This window comes from Phodopus roborovskii, unplaced genomic scaffold (genome assembly GCF_943737965.1).
Source record: "Phodopus roborovskii unplaced genomic scaffold, PHOROB, whole genome shotgun sequence".
Classification (NCBI taxonomy): Eukaryota; Metazoa; Chordata; class Mammalia; order Rodentia; family Cricetidae; genus Phodopus; species Phodopus roborovskii.
Window position 1 is genome coordinate 61,934 of NW_026125511.1, and position 21,286 is coordinate 83,219.

The 21,286-nt window shown below is 37.7% G+C and overlaps 1 protein-coding gene and 1 non-coding gene across 8 annotated transcripts in view; both read right to left on the minus strand.

Annotated features, from left to right (window-relative positions):
• Nucleotides 1-517: 517 nt before the first annotated feature.
• Nucleotides 518-21,286, minus strand: part of Rps6ka3 (ribosomal protein S6 kinase A3) — a 98,082-nt gene continuing 77,313 nt past the window's right edge. For all 7 annotated transcript variants that reach the window (XM_051176672.1, XM_051176669.1, XM_051176671.1 and 4 more), the window contains 7 exons: nucleotides 19,837-19,926; nucleotides 18,131-18,289; nucleotides 16,224-16,385; nucleotides 12,694-12,770; nucleotides 11,210-11,327; nucleotides 2,365-2,505; nucleotides 518-1,770 (listed from right to left, as the gene is read on the minus strand). In XM_051176672.1, coding sequence (XP_051032629.1) covers nucleotides 1,648-1,770; nucleotides 2,365-2,505; nucleotides 11,210-11,327; nucleotides 12,694-12,770; nucleotides 16,224-16,385; nucleotides 18,131-18,289; nucleotides 19,837-19,926 — 870 coding nt within the window. In that variant the 3' untranslated portion in view covers nucleotides 518-1,647. The remainder of the gene's footprint in view (nucleotides 1,771-2,364; nucleotides 2,506-11,209; nucleotides 11,328-12,693; nucleotides 12,771-16,223; nucleotides 16,386-18,130; nucleotides 18,290-19,836; nucleotides 19,927-21,286) is intronic.
• Nucleotides 12,811-12,914, minus strand: LOC127216120 (small nucleolar RNA U13). The gene has a single exon (XR_007834000.1). It is a non-coding gene; the product is annotated as a small nucleolar RNA U13 (small nucleolar RNA).

Genomic DNA, 21,286 nt, shown 5'->3' on the forward strand with positions numbered 1-21,286 from the left:
CTTAATTTTGTTTTTATGCAATTATCATTTTGTGTTGCTTGGGCAAAGGCAGTATTAGAGATTTTCTCTTTCTCTTCAGTAGCAAAGAAGATAAGACATGACAAGTGTCTTTTATGAATTGCAAAAAGCCCACTCTTGGATTAGTACTCTAAGTGAGACTTCTGATGTAAATGGCTCAGTAAATGACTCACATCTACTGATGAGGTAAGTTAACTCCCATTTTTCTTTGCTCATGTTTTTCACATCACATATTAATGTACACTGGGTAGTGTGACACAGATATGGGTAGTAAAATGGTATAAAAGTTTCTTTTGTCAATAGAACTGGAAACTAGCAAGTTAGATATAGATACTGAATACTGCACTTGAAGCACAGCCAGGGGTCATTATGAAATCTGGTTATTACTGAAGTCAAAGGAAACATCATATGGCTATAAAACATCAGCAGGGATTCAGAAAACAGTCAGTGCTGATCAGTCATTGAGTCTGCCTCAGTTATGACTTCAGGTTAGAACAGATACTGTTTGGCCAAGAATATTTTATTATCTAGAATAAGAAAGTTTAAATCCAATTTCATATGGAGGCCTGTGGCCTTTATTACATTCAAATTAGTGTTTAGTATAGAATATCTGTTTAAACATGAAATATCCAGTAAGGCTTTAATTACCAGTTTCTAAATTTGCCTTTTCTTTACTATTTCTTTACTATGATTCATTTAAAGGCCTTCAATGTATGTTGGTAAGATTTTCAAACAATATGCCAAATACTATGTATGAGGATCATGTAAGGTTAAAAGTTCCAGGATTACTTCCTTAATTAAGGATAGAAACCCTAAGAAATCACAAAGTATATGGACTAACTTCATAGGTGTATCCTTGATTTCATGCCACACACACAACTTTCTCTACCATTAACAGCTCTTTAGGTTAGTCTGACAGAGCACCTGACTTGAAGAAACAAATGAACAAACCAGTGAAACAGACAAGGGAAGATATGTACAATTTGAAAGAATTACATTCAACAGCTGTTCAATCAATCTGGCCATCTTTAAGGTTTCCCAACAATACTGTTAATCCATGTGAACTATTTATCCAGATTTAATAGTCAATTGATTAATAGACTCCAAGTTAAACAAGGCATGTATACATTAAAGAAAGCAGTACAGAAATGTACTGTATATGAACTGTTTACAAAAACATACAAAATGTTGGATGGCACAAGGGATACAGTGCTAATATAAACGGATTGTTTAAGCTAAGTGCTTAACATAAACTGTCCATCCCTATAACTAACAAAGAATATTTAGGGGACATGAAATATTTCCTATAAAAATAATGCTATATGGTGTAGAGTACTTTTATTCAGTGTATTTTAGGTGGTATTCATGTGTTCATTATTTTTCTTGTTGATTCAGTGATTATATCTTCATCATGTTTCCATTTTCATTTCGAAGCTCCAGGAAAATCTAACTTGCTAACAATCAATTAAAGCGAGAAGAGACGAAAGCAGGAGCAGCAGGAGCAGCAGCATTATGGGTACCAGCTGGGACAATGTGTGCTTGCAGGTGTCTCTCAGGTATGTGCTACCTGTCGCCAGAACTTGTGCTATCAGCTTACATAATGGTACCAAATATCTCACTGAGGTCACTTCACAGGGCTGTTGAGGTGATTTTTTTAATACCTCTCCGCTGAGCAAGAGTAGAGCGGCCTACTGGTTCCAAAACTGGTGACTGATTGCGGTTTAAAGCAGAGTATGTAGCTGCCATGGCACCCTGAGAAAAGCAAAGAAAAGTTACAACAAAAATGACACGTATACAAATATAAAATAAAGGCCCCCTCCAGGGATATTCATGTGTAATGAATATTGATTTTTATCAGTCTCATAATGAGAATAACCTCTGGTCAATTTTTCAGATTTAACTAAAACTAAGGCCAATGTGAAAGGTTGAACTTCTGTATGAGAAAGTACAAGGAGGGGCTCAAATACAGCACTCCTCATTTTTCTTAGGGTCATTTAATTAGGGTCGTTATAACTCCATAATATTTGAGGCTGTAAACCATTATCTTTCATTTAGAAAAATTCATAAATTCTGTCTTACCGATAGTGAACAATTATGTATACAGAATGACAGAAATGCAAAAGTTTCCCTTAAGCTAACTTAATTACTGACATTCTGGTATGCCTTGTGTCACCATGACCCCAAACAATTAGGCACCCATGTACAAGAATCCCATACTAGAACTTGTAAATAAGAGGGAAAGGAAAGTAGCTTGGGACATGGAGACAGGCTTCTTGGAGGCTCAGCTGGCTTTATCCCATCCCAGAGGTCACACAGAAAGCAATGACTGCACATAGAGCTGCTTACCTTGACAAGATGTGGTGCATCCTGTCGGTTTAGTTGATATTGTGGCAGTTGGTCCCAGTGCACAATCCAAGGATGTCTGAGCACAAGAGCCGCGGTCAGTCTCTGATGAGGATCTACATGAAGCATCTTTGATACTAGGTCCTATCAGGTGAAGGAGAAGAATAAGAAAAAGTTAACTCTCATTTTTTTCTTTTATTTCTATGATGCTTGATATTGTCAGCATTCTTCTTCAGCTTTCATGATGCTATATTTCCTTTTGTCACAATGCAAATTTTAGAATATGTTTGTTGAGAAAAAATAATCTCTCCTTTCTCTTCCCCAAGCACCACAGTTTTGTTATAGTGCAAAAGATCAGTTTATTCTAGCTTATCTTAGCTTTGCTCTAATTCTAGAAGTTTATAATATCCAGAGAGATCTGGCCTTGCAAAACTTTAAGTTCAGCAAGGAAGATACAAAGAATCAATTACAAAGCCAGGTAAAGTCTCTGATGAGACGAGCAAGTGACAAGAGCAGCTAGAACATAGATACCTGATCTGAACTGGAAGATGACTTCAAAAATGTCACTTTTAATTGTTACTTTTTTTGAGAGGGAGTGTTGCCATGTACCCCCAATTAGTCTGGTACTCTTTATGTAGCTCAGTCTAGTCTCAAACTTGTGGCAATCCTTCTGTCTCAGTCTCCTGAGTGCTGGGAAAAAAATGACTCTCTCTCTTTTTATTTATTTTTTGGTTTTTCGAGACAGGGTTTCTGTGTATTGCTTTGGAGCCTGCCCTGGAACTTTCTCTGTAGACGAGGCTGCTCTCAAACTCATAGAGATCTGCCTGCATCTGCCTCCCAAGTGCTGGGACTAAAGGAATGCACCACCAATGCCTGGCTTGGAAAAATAACTCTTAAGAGCAGTGGTTCTCAACCTTCCTAATGCTGTGACCCTTTAATACAGTTCTTCATGTTGTGGTGATCCCCAACCATAAAATTATTACATTGCTACTTCACAATTATTGTTATGAATCATAATGTAAATATCTGATATGCAACCCAAAAGGGGTCATGACTCACAGATTGAGAACCACTGATTAAGAGGAAGGTGAGACCTGAACAATAGGAAAGAGCTGGATTTGAGAAGGTATGGAGGAAGCAGAATATATCAGGAAGATAAAAGGAAGTGGATCTTGCGGGGTGTTGCTGGTGCATGCCTTTATTCCCAGCACTCAGAGGCAGGTGGATCTCTATGAGTTCAAGGCCAGCCTGGTCTACAGAGCGAGTTCCTGGACAGCCTCCAAAGCAATACAGAGAAACCCTGTCTCAAAAAGAAAAAAAAAAGAGTGGATCTGGAGGAAAGTCCTAAGGCACAAGAGAACATGTCTTTGGTGATTTGAAAGATAATGGCCTCCATAGGCCCCTATGTATCAGTATTTGGTCCCCAGTTGGTGGAACTGTGTGCAAAGAATTAGGGGGTATGGTCTTGTTGGAGAAAGTATGCCACTGGGGACAGGCTTTAAGGTTTCAGAAGATATTTGCCATTTCAATTTAGCACTCTGCCTCCTGCTTGTAGATTGAGATGTGAGCTATTGATCCTGCCACCATGCCTTTGCTCCATCATGGACTCTACCTCTCTGAAACTGTAAACCCAATTAGAGACTTTCAAAGTTACCTTGGCCATGGGGCTTTATCACAGTATTAGAGTATTAGTTAGGAAGTAACTAATACAATGTCACAGTTGAGAAGCTGATTAGAATGCAATGTGGCTACAGTAGAGATTTGTCAAGGAGGACATGGTAGTAAAGTGGAAGAGGTTGAGAAAAGACAGATGAGAAAGGTCTTTGCAAGTTATATTAACAAATATGGATTTACTAGAATAATAAAGCACTAAAGCAAGATGGTAAGGTAGTCAAGTTTCTCTGTGTATCTTTGGAAGCTCTCCTGGAACTAGCTCTTGTAGACCAGGCTGGCCTCAAACACAAGAGATCCACCTGTCTCTGTCTCCAGAGTGTTGGGATTAAAGGCATGAACCACTACCACCTGGCTCATAATCATTATTTTAGCTACTATAAATGATGTCAACTCCTTGAAACTCCATCATAGACTTCTAAGACCTACAGCCATATGGTCAGTTGCCTAATGGCCAAACATCAAATAATTATATTATAGTATATAACCATTTAAAATTCATTATGTCCAAATCTTCAACTACTGCCAATCTCAAAGCTTCTTATGTATCCAAACACTTGGTGAAATACATTCTCTTACATTTGCCTGAGGTAGCATTGTGGACTGCATGCTTGATAGCTGCTTCTTACTTATGTTTAATAAGCTATAAAGTCTGTTCTACCTTCTAAATTTTCCTTTCATTTGACTCAGCTTCCATTGCAGCTGCTATAATTTTGGTCTTCAAGTTTCATGACCTGAAATGTATAAAACTTTACAAGTAATACCCCTTAACCTTAGGTCAGTGAGCAGTGAGTAAAACAGTGCAAACCAAACAATTAACAAAGCCCTTTGCAAATAAATACTCACTAAAGGGCAATTGCGGAACTGTTCTCTTCTCATAGCCATATGTCACCCAAACTACTGACAATGTTCACATAAGCAACTTGTTCTTGAAGGGACACACCTATATTAATATAACCATTTTGTGAGTAATGATAGTATTACATGATGCTTATAATTAGGACTAGAAGCTATATATAGGAACAAATGTTACGATAATGGCATGGAATTTATAAAACAGACTTGAGTTTGATATGTTTTTTTGCTCTATATTTGTGTCTCCATCCTCATCTTTCACTATAAAAGCATTCTGGATTGCAAACACATGCAAAGGAATAGAAATAACTTTAACTAGTTTTAACTGACCAGAAAAGCATGTGATGTGTAAGTTCTGATACTCTGGTTATGGGTAACATTTCTTCATATACCTCACATGTGATCTCGGCAGTTTGTGGCAGACTCCATGGATGAAAATGACTGTCCCATGGAGTACAAAATGGAAAATCTGATCACTACACACAGCTCAGTATTTCTCTTCCTTTTTTTTCTGAGATGGTTTCTCTATGTAGCCCTAGCTGTTCTGGAGCTCTCTCTGTAGATCAGGCTGCAAACTCAGAGATATGCCTGCCTCTCAAGTGCTGGTATTAAAAGCGTGTATACTAACTATCATGCTTGGCTAGTTTGGTAGTTTTTTTTTTTTTTTTAACTTTTCTACCCAGAGTAAGCCAATAATCCTAAGTGTGAGCCACAAAACTACAATTCAGGTTCATCAGGTACCTTTGCTTGTGGATGATGTAGGAGTCATATCAAATGACCAGTCTGGAGGCACTTGCTGTTATCATGCTCCCATCACCACCTAACCGGCATGTACTGAGCAAACGCAGTGTGAGACAGAATGCAACCTTTTGTAATGTCCTCCTCATCTGCCTGGAAACCTCTCCTATTGCTTTCTTTGTCCAGTATCATCTGAAATCTTCTTTAGCACAAAAACTGCACTAATACAGTCAATCCTATACTGCACACTTTGGGCTCACTCCTTACCAGTCTGTGAGCTCTTGGAGATGAAGAATTTTATCTTTGCTATATCTTTTCTCTTCAAACATTCTAATTATTAGGCATATTACAGGTGCTCAGGGAGCGATCAGGTACCCACAAAAATAAAGTATCTGCCTTGAAAAATTTTACTGTTAGAAAAACAAAGGCTAACATTATTATTTTTTTTTATTTTTGGTGCTGGGGAAATCTCACCCAGGGCCTCATGGTGCTGACCACATGCTCCACTGCTGAGCCATATACTTAGTCTAACATGTTAATTTTAAACATAACTAAAAGCCATGTATCTAAACATCAATTCAACTGGCTAAACTGAATTTACTGCTCCGCATCAAAAGAACCTATGAACTTTTTGGATGTACTCTATAATAACCTGAACTCATGTTTTTCTAAGGAAAGTCAGTGAACAGTGTTACCAATGTTTCTTCAGTCTCTTTTGTATTTTTCTCATTTGATGTGGAAGTTTACTTTTTTTTTCTTCAAAAAAGGGCTTCTCTGTGGCTTTTGGAAGCTGTACTGGAACTAGCTTTTGTAGACCAGGCTGGCCTCGAACTCACAGAGACCCACCTGCCTCTGCCTCCCAAGTGCTGGGATTAAAGGTGAGTGCCACCAATGCATAGCTACTCCTTTTTTTTTTTTAAGAACTTTCCCTAAAGTAAGAGAAAGTAGTGTTAGTCTAAGAATGGCATCTTTAGACCAAGGGTTTCTGAATGGTTTCCAGCAAGCAGGGTATAAACCAGATTTTTATGGATTATGATAGAGATGAGTCCCTGTTCTTCATAATCAATCAAAATGAGGAATAGTGTAATTTTTTAGGGAATAAGTACTCTGCAGTGAGAGTTTCAAGTGTTCAGATGTACCTTGTGTATAGACAAATTTATACTAAAACTCTACTCCTTGCTTTCATTCTGTGAAATGACGATATTACCATCTATTTTACAAGGTACTTATGAGGTCAAGTGCAATGTGAGGCACACAGTAGACAGACAAGTCATAAAGATTACCATCATTATTATTCGTCATGCTTATAAGACAAAAATTTATAATATGTACAGATAATAAGGCCAATCTAATATCCTTTAGAAAAGATACATGATAAATAGTCCTTTTGTAGTTGAAGATATTTAGTAATATTGCTTCAACATATTACTTTATAAGCAAAAACCTCTTATATTTTTGGTTGTGAGCCAAGCCTTTAATGGCTGAGCTATCCCTCCACCCATACATTTACACAATCACGTACTACTCAGCGGAAAAACAAAACAACACAATGGTATCTTGAAATTTGCAGGAAAATAGATGAAACTAGAACAAACCTACCTGAGTCTGGTAACCTAGACACAGAAAGACAAACATGGCATGTACTCTCATAAGTGAATATTAGACATAGAGTACATGATCACCAGCCTACAATCTACAACCCCAGAGAAGCTAGGAAACAAGGAGGAACCTAAGAGAGACATATATGTTCCCCCAGGATAAGGGGAAACGGACAACACCTCCTAAGTAAATTGGGAGCACAGGGGGAGTGGAGGGAGGTAGAAGAAAGAGGAGGGGAAAATGGGAGGAGGGAGAAGAACATAAGGGATCAGGAAGGTCAAGTTGGGGGAAGAATAGAGAAAGACAGCAAGGAAAGAGATACCTTAATAGAGGGAGCCATTATGGGCTTAACGAGAAATCTGGCACTAGGGAAATCTCTAGGGACACACAAGAGTGACCCAAACTGAGAGTCTAAGCAATAGTAAGAGGCTACCTTAAATGCCCTTCCCCTATAATGAGATTGATGACTACCTTAAATGCCATCCTAGAGCCTTCATCCATTAACTGATGGAGAAACAGAGATTCACAGCTGAGCACTGAACTGAACTCCTGGAATCCAGTTGAAGACAGGGAGGAGTAATGAGCAAAGGGGTCAGGACCATGCTGGAGAAACCCATATAAACAGCTGACCTGAGCAAGTGGGAGCTCACCGACCCCAGACTGACAGTTGGGGAACCAGCATAGGAGGGAAACAGGTCCCCTGGGTGTAAGTTGTGGGGCCTGGGCAGTCTATTGGGCCTCTGGCAGTGGAACCATTATTTATCCCTGGTACACAAATGGGCTTTGGGAGCCCATTCCCTATGGAGGGATACTCTCAGACTGGATACACAGGGGAGGGCCTAGGTCCTACTACAAATGATGTGACAGACTTTGATGATCCCCCACGGGAGGCCTTACCCTCCCTGAGGAGTGGATGAGGGGGTGGGATGGGGAGTTGGTAGGGGGAATGAGAGGACCTGAGGGAGAGGGAACTGGGATAATATGTAAAATAAGATTGTTTTTAATTTAAGTAAAAATTAATTAATTAAAATAAACAGCCTCTGTTAGTATTTCTTCTAATCATGGATTGTGACAAATACCTTTTTTCTTCTTTTGTTTTTTGAGACAGGGTTTCTCTGTGTAACAGCTCTGGCTGTCTTGGAACTTGCTCTGTAGACCAGGCTGGCCTTGAACTCAGAGATCTGCCTGCCTCTGCTTACTGAACTTGCTCTGTAGACCAGGCTGGCCTTGAACTCAGAGATATGCTTGCCTCTGCTTCCTGCATTAAAGGCATAAACCATCACCGCCTGGCCATAAGATGGAACCTTAAGCAAGGATTTGCCTCCATTAAACTGGCCTGTAGGCCTGTCTAAAGAATGTGTGGTTCCATTCCTGTGATGCTGTTATCATTGACAGATATGAGTGGGCTTTCGCTGTGCCACCTACACAGTGATGTGGACAAGGAAAAGAGGAACTTCCTTCCACAAACCAATGTAGTGGCATCTTGTGTTGCCAGTGAACTTGTAGTGATGGTCACACCCTTTGGGCGTGGTTTCAGACATGACCCATTATAAGATATAGGAAGGACTGGCTCACAATTTCTTAGGTTGGGGAGAGCATCGGAAGGGCAGAGACTGCATCTTCTATAGCAGGAAGACTGAGGTGGTTATTTATTCTTATTTGTGTGTTTCATTAAAAAAAGAACATTTTTAATAATAATTTTTAGATTTACTTTATGTGTATGGGTGTTTTGCCTGCATGTATGTATGTACACCACATGCATGCCTGAGGCCTCCAGAGGTAGGGGAAAGCATTGGGTCTCCTATAACTGGAGTTATAGATGATTGTGAGCTGTCATGTGGGTGCTGGGAATGGAACCCAGGTCTTCTAAGCAACAAAGTGCTCTCAACCATTGATCTATCTCTCCAACCACATCTTCGTGATTAATGATTGGTATGGAAGGGCACAGACTACTGTGAGAGGTGCCGTCTATGGGCAAGTGGTCTTGGGTTATATAAAAAAGCAGGCTGAGCAAGCCATGGAGAGAAAGCCAGTAAATACCATTCCTCCATGGACTTTGCCTCGGTTTTTGACTCAACTTCCTTCCATGACTTCCCTCAATCATAGACTGTGATCAAAAAATGTTAAGTCAAATAAACTCTTTCCTCTCCAGGTTGATTTGGTTATATTGTTTATCATAGCAACAGACAACAAACTAGAACACTGTATAAGCATGAGGTCCTGAGTTTGATCCCCCAGTACCCAAAGAAAAGGCTATATTAGTATTTTTAGCAAATATTAGTGAAATCTTCCAGCACTACATCAAAGGGAAAGGCTATGTAATATCTGGAAGCTGCCACTTCCATCCCTGAACTAAGCGGGCATACTGCTGATGCCCCAGTGAAAGGGAATCCTTTTCTCTGGGGCTGGTTAAATGATCCAAAGCTTTTTCCTATATCTCTAAGGGTAAAGGCACAAACAGTTAATTTCCTAGCTTAAGATCTTGTATCAATAAAACTGGGGTGATGGTAAATACACAATATTAATAGCTTGTTAGGGTAGAACAAGGGACAGTAGGCTACTCTCTCCTGAGTTGGTGCTTAAAGAAATCAGGGCTTCCTAGTCCTGCTTAGGCAGGCATGCTGTGTCTCCTACTCAATGCCTGTCTTTGAGGCTCCAAATGTGGTATATTTGCTAGTCTCCTCTCCTTGTTGGATGTACTGCCATAAAAGATAATTGTAGGAGCTAACTTCTAAGTTATGTAGATTTGAATACGAGAACAAAGATTTCTTAGACTGAGTAAAAACTTTCACACCAGGGCTCCACAGTGTGGGGTAAGGTCATTCAGTTTACCGGTACAAGAAGGAATTATGCCCAATAATTAATACACTACTGAGGTTTTTGGGGATGAATCCCACTATTGTAAAGGGAGCCCTATGTGTTCACAAGGGTTTTACAGAAATGACAGTGACTATTCAAAAAGCAGGTATCCCCAAAGTTCTACAAATTAGGTTTCCTCTAGCAAAATGAGTGATGATCCTGGCAGGTCAGCCTCATGATTTTGTCAACTGAGATTGCCCTGTATAAACCTGTGGTCTGTAGCAAGCATTGCTGTATACATTGTCTCAGAGTTGGGGAGGCAAGAGACAGGAAGATCTCTGGGGTTCAATGTGAGCCCTAGACCACCAAGAGAATCCATCTCAAAGTAAGCAAGTAAGCAAGCAAGAAAACAATATCCCTTAACTCAAATTGCATGGCCACTATAGAAAAGACACCCAGAATTTTCCTTTGTATTTCACATCCTTTTGCACACACATCCATCTGCTCACTGACAAACATGCACACACATCCAATACCCTGTTCCCCTGATAAAATGTCTATAATATGGCTGAGTGTATAATAGTTTAGCGGTGGAATGTGTGCTTAGCATATATGTTGTCCTGGGTTCAATTCCTAGCCCCAATAAGAAAACAAAAGTAAACAACCATGTAATTGTTAGTCTGTTGGTTTCTGTCAGCTCAGTGGCCACACCTGAATCTATGCATATTTTAACTATCCTCTGTGTCCCAGGGCCCCCTGCTGCTCAGCCTGAATCCTGGTGGGATTTCTGGTCTGCTGGCACAGGCTCAACCTTGGCTGCCAAATGTAGGTTTTAACTAAGTCTGTTTTTTCTATTTACCAATAAAAACTCAGGAGTCAGATGTTGCAGTGAAAACTTACTATATCAGAAAAGCCAAAAAAGTAACCAGCTGATCTTTCTTTTTGGCTGCAGACAGTAAGAGAAGTGTCTCTACTAGTCTCAAACCAAAAAACCCCACAAATCTCTAAGTACCTCCCTACTCCTTCCTGAGTGACTCTCTCTCTGTATTTCTTGCTCCTCCATCTCTCTATGGTTAATTTCTGTCAACTAATCACTGGCTCCACCCTCTGATCCAAGGTTAATTTTATTTATAGTCATGGAGTTTCACAGTGTGATCAAATATCCTATAATAGAAGTCACACGTACCTTTGCTGTATCTGAAACAGAATTCCAGTAACCACCACTGAGTGAGAATTTCCCGCTTCCTATTCGTGCCAATATTTCTTCTGGAGTATCATCAGGACCATTTGCAAATGGAGTGTAACTAGATTATAATAGAGTTAAAATGTCAATGAATAAAATTTATCTTGTAGTTAGTAATGTTTACATTTACTTACAATTTCTAAAAATATTTTGAGTAGTTCAGTTAATGCAATATTTTATTGGAGTCTATAAAAGTAAATATAGTAAAATAGGCCAAATAATAGTTACATTATTAGACTTTGTGGTAGTTTGAATGAAAATGGCTTGACAGGCTCATAGGGACTGGCACAACTGGGAGGTGTGGTGTTGTTGAAGTAGGTGTGGCCATATTGGAGGAGGTGTGTCACAGGGGTAGGTTTTGAAGTCTCAGAAGCTCAAGCCAGGCCCAGTGCGTCTCATTCTCTTCCTGCTGCCTATGAATCAAGATGTAGAACTCTCAGCTACCTTTGCTGACACAATGTCTGCCTGCATGCCACTGTTTTTGCCACCATGATTGTTATGATAAAGTGTGGTAAACATTGGAGAATTCTATAGCAGGCGAGGGTGACCTAGGTGGAGGGACAAACATGCCAGGCAGACAGAGCTTATTGAAAAGTTTTATTAGAAAGGGAAGGGAGCAAGAAGAAAAGAGAAAAGGCATAAAGAGACACGGAGACAGAGAGAGGACAAGAGAGAAGAGAGATAGTAAAAGTCTTGTCTGCACCAGGGGAACAGTGGGAAAGAGAGGAGCAAGAATAAACAGTTGGAAATACAGAAGCCAGAAAGAGAGTGTAAGTGGGTGGAGGTCTTTCTTTTAAATGGGTCCTTTGCACCTGGGCTGACCGGGGTACTGCCTGAGTACATTCTGCCAGATGACAGGGGCAGGCTGGCATATTACCTGAATCCCTACAATGATAATAATGAACTATAAACTTCTGAACTGTAAGCCAGTCCCAGTTAAATGTTTCCATTATAGGGGTTATCATGGTCATGGTATTTTTTTCACAGCAATAAAACTCTTAGAAAGGCTTAATATATAATATATGTATTTTAAGTTATGATAGTCTAGAATAATACATAAAACAGCATATGACTATTACATAATCAGAATAAAAGTATGGAAAAATTAATTTAAGAACATAGATATTAAGCCACAGATATAGCCAGGTATGGTGGTACCCATTTAATCCCAGCACTGGAGAGGCAGAAGCAAGCAGATCTCTGTGAGTCTGAGGCCAGCCAGACAACACAAGTGAGACCCTGTCTCAAAATCAAAACAAAACAAAAAAAGGAAAGTTAATTAAAAAAGATATAGCCATAAATATGATATAACTATAGGGATATATATTAGTATGAGAAACATGGAAAGATATTATAATACAGGGATTTAAAAGCCTATATCATTTAAATAAAATATTGATGAATAAACGCTTATGGTACTCACTTACCCAGTAAGCATTGTATAAAGGAGGACACCAAGACTCCATATATCACAGGCAGCATCATAACCTTGTCGTTTCAAAACCTTGAAAAAAATAAAAGATGATAATTACCACACTAATCTTTTTTAAATGGGTAATGTGCTGACATCGCAACAGGGTTTAATGGGTGGCATACATCATGCAGTGGAGTGAATTCCCAATCATCACGTTTATGAATGCAAAAAGACCCATACTAGTATCTTTTTAAAAATATTATTTATATATTTGTGAATATGCCAGCTTGTCTGTATGGTTTAGTGGTCTGCAAGTTCAGCTTCTAGGCCACTACCAAGGGTAACTCAGAGAAGGCTTCTCCAGAGCAAGGATTGAAAGTTTCCTATAATAAATATGTACACAATCTGTTCAGGTCCTTCAAACCTTTGCAGTTTATATACACATACTACAACAATTCTTTGGCAATAGAAAGGTAACAAGGCTAATTTTCAGGGTCATAAAGCATTCCTTTCAGATAGATAAGCAATATATACAACAATTAAGTTGCCAGCTTTTTTTATGGCTTGCCGCAGCTGTGGATATAAAGGTTTTGGCTATCTCTTAAAGGGAAAGGGGTCACAAAGGGGAAAAACTAAACCAAAGAAAAATCTAAGGAGAAAGCAAAGAATTCCTAAACTATTCTACATTTCTTAAGAAGTATAACTAAATTTATAAGCTAAAATTTTATGACCGGTAAAATGTGAAAAAGCAAAATGCCCTTATCTCCCAATGCAGAGAATGTAGCTGTGCTTCAGAAGCCATGTTAGTGCATAACCATGGCAACCTGCATATGGGAAGGGGGAAACTTACAGTGCTGATTCGCATAGGCATATTTGCCAAATATTAACTGGCAATAAAAATCCTTTCAAACCTGAAAATATATCTTCTGCCCTATGTGACTAGAACAAAGAGGGGACCTGCAACTATTTTGTACAAGGTTAGAACAAAGAGGGGACCTGCAACTATTTTGTACAAGGTTAGAGACTGACACCCCCCAGCCGCTCTGGCCATCTGCATGTTCACTTTCAACAGCAACTGTGCGAGAAAGCTATCTCCCTCTGGAGATGGTTAATGGGTTAACAGTCTCTTTCTGTTAATTATACAAATCTCAGGGCTTAACCATAAAGTTACTCTCCTAAGCTTAAAATCTTGTATCAATTAACTTTGTATAAAGTGTATACAAAGTGTTAATAGCCTTTGGGGACAAAGCAGGGAAGTGCTGCAATTTCTAAAAAGGCAGGTGGGTTGAGTTCAGGACAACTCTGATCTTTTAATCTCCGAGTGCTTTGATTTAACAAATCCAGATGCACTGCAATTCTGTTCTTGAGTATTATCTGTGAAAGTTCCACTAGTTCTATCCACAAAGACACCTCATCTTACCAAATTGACTTGTCAGTGAGATAATTAGGCTTTTAAGTTTCTTATCATAATGTGGAACAAATGTTTGACTGTGACTTATTTTTTTTTTCACCAGAATTGCACAGTGAAGGGAGAAATCATCCTTTTGTCAGTACACAGGAAGAATTGTGCCCAACAAATGAGGAATAGACTGCTAAGGTTGTAGGACAAGTCCCAAAGTTGTATTGGAGGGGGAGGGCATGTTACCACACAAGAGAATTGCAGTTAGAAGCAGCCAGCTATTGAAAAGACAATATTCCTCACAGGCCATCCCTCGTGAGTTTTGTCCTCCAACAGATATGTGTATCTCTGGTGGGTTGGCCTTCTAAATATCAGCTATAATCTATTGTGTGATCTTGTGGACTCCATCATTATGTGCACCACAAAGGCCAGGAAACAAGTCTGATCTCATGGAACTGGAGTTACAAATGAGCTGCTGATCCTTTCCAAGAACAGCAAGTGCTCTTAGCTGGTGTCATCTTTCCAACTTCTCCACACTGTTTTTTACATATATTTGGATATTAAATGAAATTGTATTTTCCAAATTAATATACCTAAGAACTTTAATAAAACATGATTAACAAATAAGACCATATAGTAATCAAATATTAGAACATTCATCTTATATACACTTATATATATATATTAAATTCATACATACATTCATGAATGCATATATAAATCCACAATGTATAAGTATATATAATTTATAAATGTATATGTGAATTTAACATTGGTATTGAACATTTATTATGTACTGCTGTGGGTACAGAAGGATACAGGACAAATCAAAGTTAAATTTTGTTGACATATTTCTTTTTCCTTTTTTTCCTTGAGAGCTGAGGACTAAACTTAGAGCCTTGTGCTTGCTAGGCAAATGCTCTACCATTGAGCTAAGTCCCCAACCCCTACCTATTTCTTCTTGAGACATAATTTTACTATATAGCTCTTGCTGGCCTGGAATTCACTATGTAGACCAGGCTGGCCTAGAACTTAGAGAGATCCACCTGTCTCTGCCTTAGTGCTGAGATTAAAGGTGTCTGTGCTACCACACCTGACAAGTTTCTTAATGAATTTCTCTTCTGAATGGGGCTATAGAAATTACTATAAACAATACTTTTTGAGACAAGAGTTTCACTCAATAGCCCAGGCTAGCCTCAAACTTCCTATGATGTCAGGGAAGGTTGTGTACTCTTGATTGTATACTGAGTTTCCCTAGTATTAGAATGATAGGCATGCCTCTTATACCTGGCAAATAACAATACTTTTAAGAATGCATACAAATGATACAGTGCTAAAACTACTAATCTGTATATAATTTGATTCACTCAAACATTTAATCATCATCACTGATTATTATCAGGCATGAATTATGACAAATTTTGAAAATTTTTCTTAAAAAATAGAATCTAGCAGAGGAAATGAACATATAGTTAACAATTCAATATAAGCATTATAACAAAATCATGTTAATGAAGACTCTGATTTATTCATTTTTGTGGAGCTTGGAATAAAATCTAGGGCTTACTATAGTTAGGAAAGCAGCCCATCACTGAGGTATAATTTTAGCTCCAATTAATTCTTGATATGGGGAGAGAGTTAGCTAGTTTGCACTAGAACTAGAAGTAAGATGTCTGTAGGCAAATAGAGAAGGTAGAGGGCAGTCAAAAGCAGAAGCAAAGGGCAAAACTGTGTGGTGGCTCACATCTGTAATCTCAGAACTTGGGAGGCTGAAATGGATCATTGCAAGTTCAAGGCCAGGCTGGGTTCAGAATTGAGACTCTGTCTCAGAACAAAACCAGAGGACAGAACAGTGTTAATGATAGGCAAAATGGTTCAAAGTAGGTAGCTAGAACTTCAGGAAGAGGATACTAGAGAAACTGAAGAGCTTTTGTAATATCTTACTAAGGAATTTAGATTTTTTTTTCCTGTAGGCAATCTGATGTCATTGAAGCATTAGACAAGGAAAAAAAGGACTGGCATTTTATTTCAATGATCAGTTCAGCGCCTCTTCAATTAAACAATAATTAACTATTCCATATTAAAGATAGAAAATGAGTTCTTCAATATATTCAAACACAACAAACACACTTTCTCACAATTACCTCTGGTGCAACAAAATTTGCAGTATAACAAGGAGTCATGAGAAGACCATTTTCTGCTCTCAGCTGTTTTGCAAAGCCAAAATCACAAATTCGAATAGATTCTGGATTACCAGATTCATCCACATAAAGAATGTTGCTAGGTTTCAAGTCTCTGTGAACCACCTAGTTGAAATACAACCAGAGATTTATGTTAACATAATACATTTCCCCATTGAAATTTCTTTATTCTCATACTGCCAAATAATGCACCCAAGAAGCTGACAAATGCATTATCCCAACATTATAAAATGCTGTTAACATAAGCGTAGCTGTCTAACACTGACTAACTTGGGCATAAGGAGGGGGAAGAAACAATATTAGTTACCTATTCCCTCTTGTTCAATTGCACAATTGGGTAAAGGAGAAGTACAAATAGCAACTATATCTATCTCCAGATAATTCATTTCATAACAGTTATCCAGTCTCTTTCATGTGCCAGTGTGTTAAAAGAGCTGTAGACACTGTAAATAAGACCCAAAGATCCTGGCATTTTCATGCTAGGCGCTTGCAACATAGTGGAAAGGAATAAAACAGACAGGTTCAGATAAGCCATTTTAAAGAATGGGGGCAGTTTTGAGAGTAAATAATATATGACCTAAAACCTAAAGTAGACATTTTAAACAGCCATGAAAACTGTGAGAAAAAGCTATTCAAAAGTGAGGGAATAGCATATAACAAGGCAGGAAAACAATAAATACACAAACTAGCATGTTAAAGAGTAAAAACAAGGGCTGAAGAGATGGCTCAGAGGTTAAGGGCACTGGCTGCTCTTCTAGAGGTTCTGAGTTCCATTCCCAGAAACCACATGGTGGCTCAGAATCATCTGTAATAAGATCTAGTGCCCTCTTCTGGTGTGCAGGCATACATGCAGACAGAACATTAGTAATTTTAAAAATTCAAATCCAACTGGGAATTGGTGGTACATGCTATTGATCCCAGCACTTGGGAGGCAGAAGCAGGCGGATCTCAGAGTTCAAGGCCAGCCTGGTCTACAGAAAAAGTGCCCAGAATAGGATCCAAAGCTACACAGAGAAACCCTGTCTCGAAAAAACAAAAAACAAAACAACAGCAAAAAATAAATCAAATCCAAACCCAAATAAAGTATCATTTATTCAATGTACAAATCACTTTGTCATGGGTTGGAGAGATGGCTCAGTGGTTAAGAGCATTGGCTGCTCTTCCAGAGCTCCTAAGTTCAATTCCCAGCAACCACATGGTGGCCCACAATCATCTATGATATTTGGTATCCTCTTCTGGCCTGCAGAAGTTCTGGCAGGACAATGTGTTAAATAAATAAGTAAATAAACAAATAGATAAATCTTAGAATAAAAAAGAAACAAAATACTATTTAAAAAAAAACTCAAGATGTCACAATCACAAAATCATTCTCTTTTTTAAAAGTTTATATATGATTCACTTTTCAACCACCAAATTTCAAGTCTAATCACCTTAGTTTTAGTTCCTAACATCGAGAACATTAATGTTATTTTCTTAATTAACTGATAAACCATGGGTAAAAGAACACAGAAGACTTAGATAACTATAAGCTATCACTTGTTCAGCAAATATTGTCTTCTATCAACTTCAACTTCAAAGTACAATACTAGGCAGATCTTGACTAGCCCACAACCAGAGAGCTATAGATCTAGCACATTCCACTTGTTAGCTTTTAAGGGCAAAGAGCATAACAACTCAATATAAGCATGCTAAGAGTTCAAAGTACTTCAGGCTCATAAAGGAAAAGCAGCAGGATAATGAAGCTCATTACAGTTTTCATTACTTTTATATTTTTAATTTTAGTTTGAGTACTAAAAAAGGGTGTGCATATATAAGTACATACATACATAAATTATATTCAAAAGACTTACTCCTTGTGCATGAAGATACTCAACAGTTTTGGTTATAGTAAACAGGACAGCACTGGCCTCTCGCTCTGAGAAAAACTTCTGTCTAAGAATTTTATCCAGCAATTCTCCTCCTTTCATAAGTTCTGTTACTACATACACATATTTTCCATCATCATACACCTACAAAATTTAAAATAAAAACAAAAAAATATTTGTAGCTTTATATATGTCTCGAAATTACTACTTAAACACACTAAAGCTTAAGTAAATTTATTAAAAGATACAAAAAATTACTATTCAAGAAAAATTTTACTTGTGAAAAACCAATACAGGTTTTCTGGAGATTGTGTTAAAGAGTCATTTACAGTGAATAGTTTCACATTTAATAAGACTTAGTCAACATTATTTATCTAAGGTAAATTATTCTGAGAAAAAAAACAGTTTTGACAATATCTAGAGAGATAGCCTTTGAGCCTATGTGAGCACCAGCAAGCAAGAGAGCTGACTACTTACTTGAGACAGAGATATTTTTGCCAAAACCCAGTTATAAAAGCCACAGAAGATAGAGGTATCAGGACATCCCAGATAAAGGATACCTCACTTGTCCTGGTGGTAGTAATGGACAAGAAAAGCTTCCTGGAAGGAAACAACCTAAAGCAGAGTCTTAGTTGTGGCAGTCAACCAGGTAAAAAAGGGAAATGATATTCCCACTTAAGGATTTACCCATTCAAAGAACACTTGAACAAAATGAGGTATGCATGCTTTAAAAAGACTAAATCCCATATAAAGCATGGCCAGAACATAGGGTGTATTTATAAAAAAGCATGAAAAGTGCTATGGAAGAAGGCAGGTAGGAGGATAATTTAGGGAGTCTTCAGGAAGACTAATCAATCTTAAATATTAATATTTATATGTTCAAATTCACATACTATAAGCAATAATGTTAAAATAGTTTTTAAAGAAAAAGCAGACAACTACATATTTTTTAAAGTTTTATTATTAATTTTTAAGATTTATTTTTAAATGTGTATGTATGTATGAGTGCATATGTGTGTGCACATATGAATGTGTTAGTGCCTATGGAGGCCAGAATCATCATATGCTATGGTGGTGGAATCATGTACAGGTGGTTGGTTATAAGCCACCTGATGTGGGTGATAGGAATCGGACTTAGGTCCTTGTTGAGAAGCAACAAGTGCTCTTAAACACTGAGCTGTCTCTCTAATAATTTTCTCAAATGTATTTTTATATTTATTTTTAAGTTAATATATTAAGTAATGGGTTTCATTATGGGACTTTCATAAATACTGTTTTGTTTTTTAATCAATCCTCTTCTGCCAGTATATTCCATTCTAACCCTCTGTCTTTGTCCTGCTGGTCCCCTCCTGCCTACTACAAGTCATATCCCTGTCCCAAACATCCTTAAGATACCTTTATCACTTCTCAAGGTCACCTTTCTAATTTCATGACCCATAACCCCCCCCACTTGTGTACACACACACTAAAAAAAATCTAGGATCCTCATCTGAGAAGGACTATACAGTATTCGTCATTCAAAGTCTGGTATACTTTGCTTATGATAATAATTTCCACTTTCATCCATTCAAATTTACTTTCTAAGATGACTATTCTGAAGTAGTCTTTCTCTACCACATAATATTTGAAAAATATCTCAAATATGAGCTTTGCAACTGCTTTAAGTGATCTTTGTTAAAGAATCTACTTACATCCTTTAGAGTAATGATGTTTGGATGCTGTCCATAACGAAGAAGAATTTCAATCTCTTCTGTTGGGTCTCTCTTGCTTTTATCAATAATCTAAAATGCAGATATTTATTATAAAATTTTATGAACATGAACCTTAAATGTTTAGTTATAGGCCTTAGGTATCATCACATATAAACACTGTACACACAAACCATTTACCAATCAGTTGTAGTTAACTACTTAGCCAGAATGTTTCATTAGAACATTCTCCACACATATGGCTATATAAGGCTAACCATGTGACACATTCCTACTAGGTCACTTCAAGGTAAGTTTGTAGTAAATTTGGCACTTATTAAAACTCAAAAGCCTCAAGAAAAGTTATCCAAAACAAAGTTACTTCATCCTTGAATTCCTCAACCATTTGAGAAATTAACTTCCAATCGCCTATCAATACAGAAAACTAAGAGATAATTTTGTCTGTAATACTACCATTATCATCTGCTTATTGAATGGAATTTACTTCTTTTTTTTTTTGTCAAGTCAGGGTTTCTCTGTGTAGCCCTGGTTGTCCTGAAACTACCTCTTTGGATCAGAGTGGCCTTGAACACAGAACACCTGCCTCTGCCTCCCATGTGCTGGGATCAAAGGCATGTGCCATCACCATCCAGCTGAGTTCTTTTAATTAAGTATTTTAATGGATTATTACATTAGCTGGAAGCTACTTACAAATCTCTGTATAAGACCACACCTAGAATATTAGTTCACTATATTTATTATAATAGAGCTGTTTTTAACTCTATTATGTCAGTTGCTTAATTTTTTTTTCTGCATGTTTTAGTATGTTCAGGTACTATACACACATATTTTTTTTTTTTAAATTTATGTGTGTAGGTGTTTTTCCTGTATGTGTATATCTATTTGTATACCACATACAGGTCTGGTGACCACTGAGGCCAGAAAGGGTGTTGGAGCCTCTAAAATTGGAATTACAGATGATTGTGAACTCCTATGAGGGTTCTAGGACTCAAACCTAGGTCTGCTGGAAGAGCAGTGAGTGCTACCTTTTAAACATGATTTTATTTTATATGTGTACTAGGTGTGTGCAGGAGCCCTCAAAGATCAGAAGTGGGTATTGGATCCTCTGGAACTGGAGTTATAGACTATTGTGAGCCACTATGTGGATGCTGGGAAACAAATTCCAGTCTTCTGCAAGAGTGGTATGTGCTCTTAACCCTTGCTCTCCAGCCCTAGGTACTATATTTGTAAAAACAATTTGGGCTTTGTTTTATGAGACAGAGAAACTCTGTCTTGAAAAACCAATAATAATAATAATAATAATAATAATAATAATAATAGTAATAATAATAATAAAAAAAAAACAGTGAAACATTAGTTTGTTCATCCATAGCTAGAAGTTTAAAATTCAAACTATCACAAAACTAGATGCTCAGTTTTTGGCTTGGATACT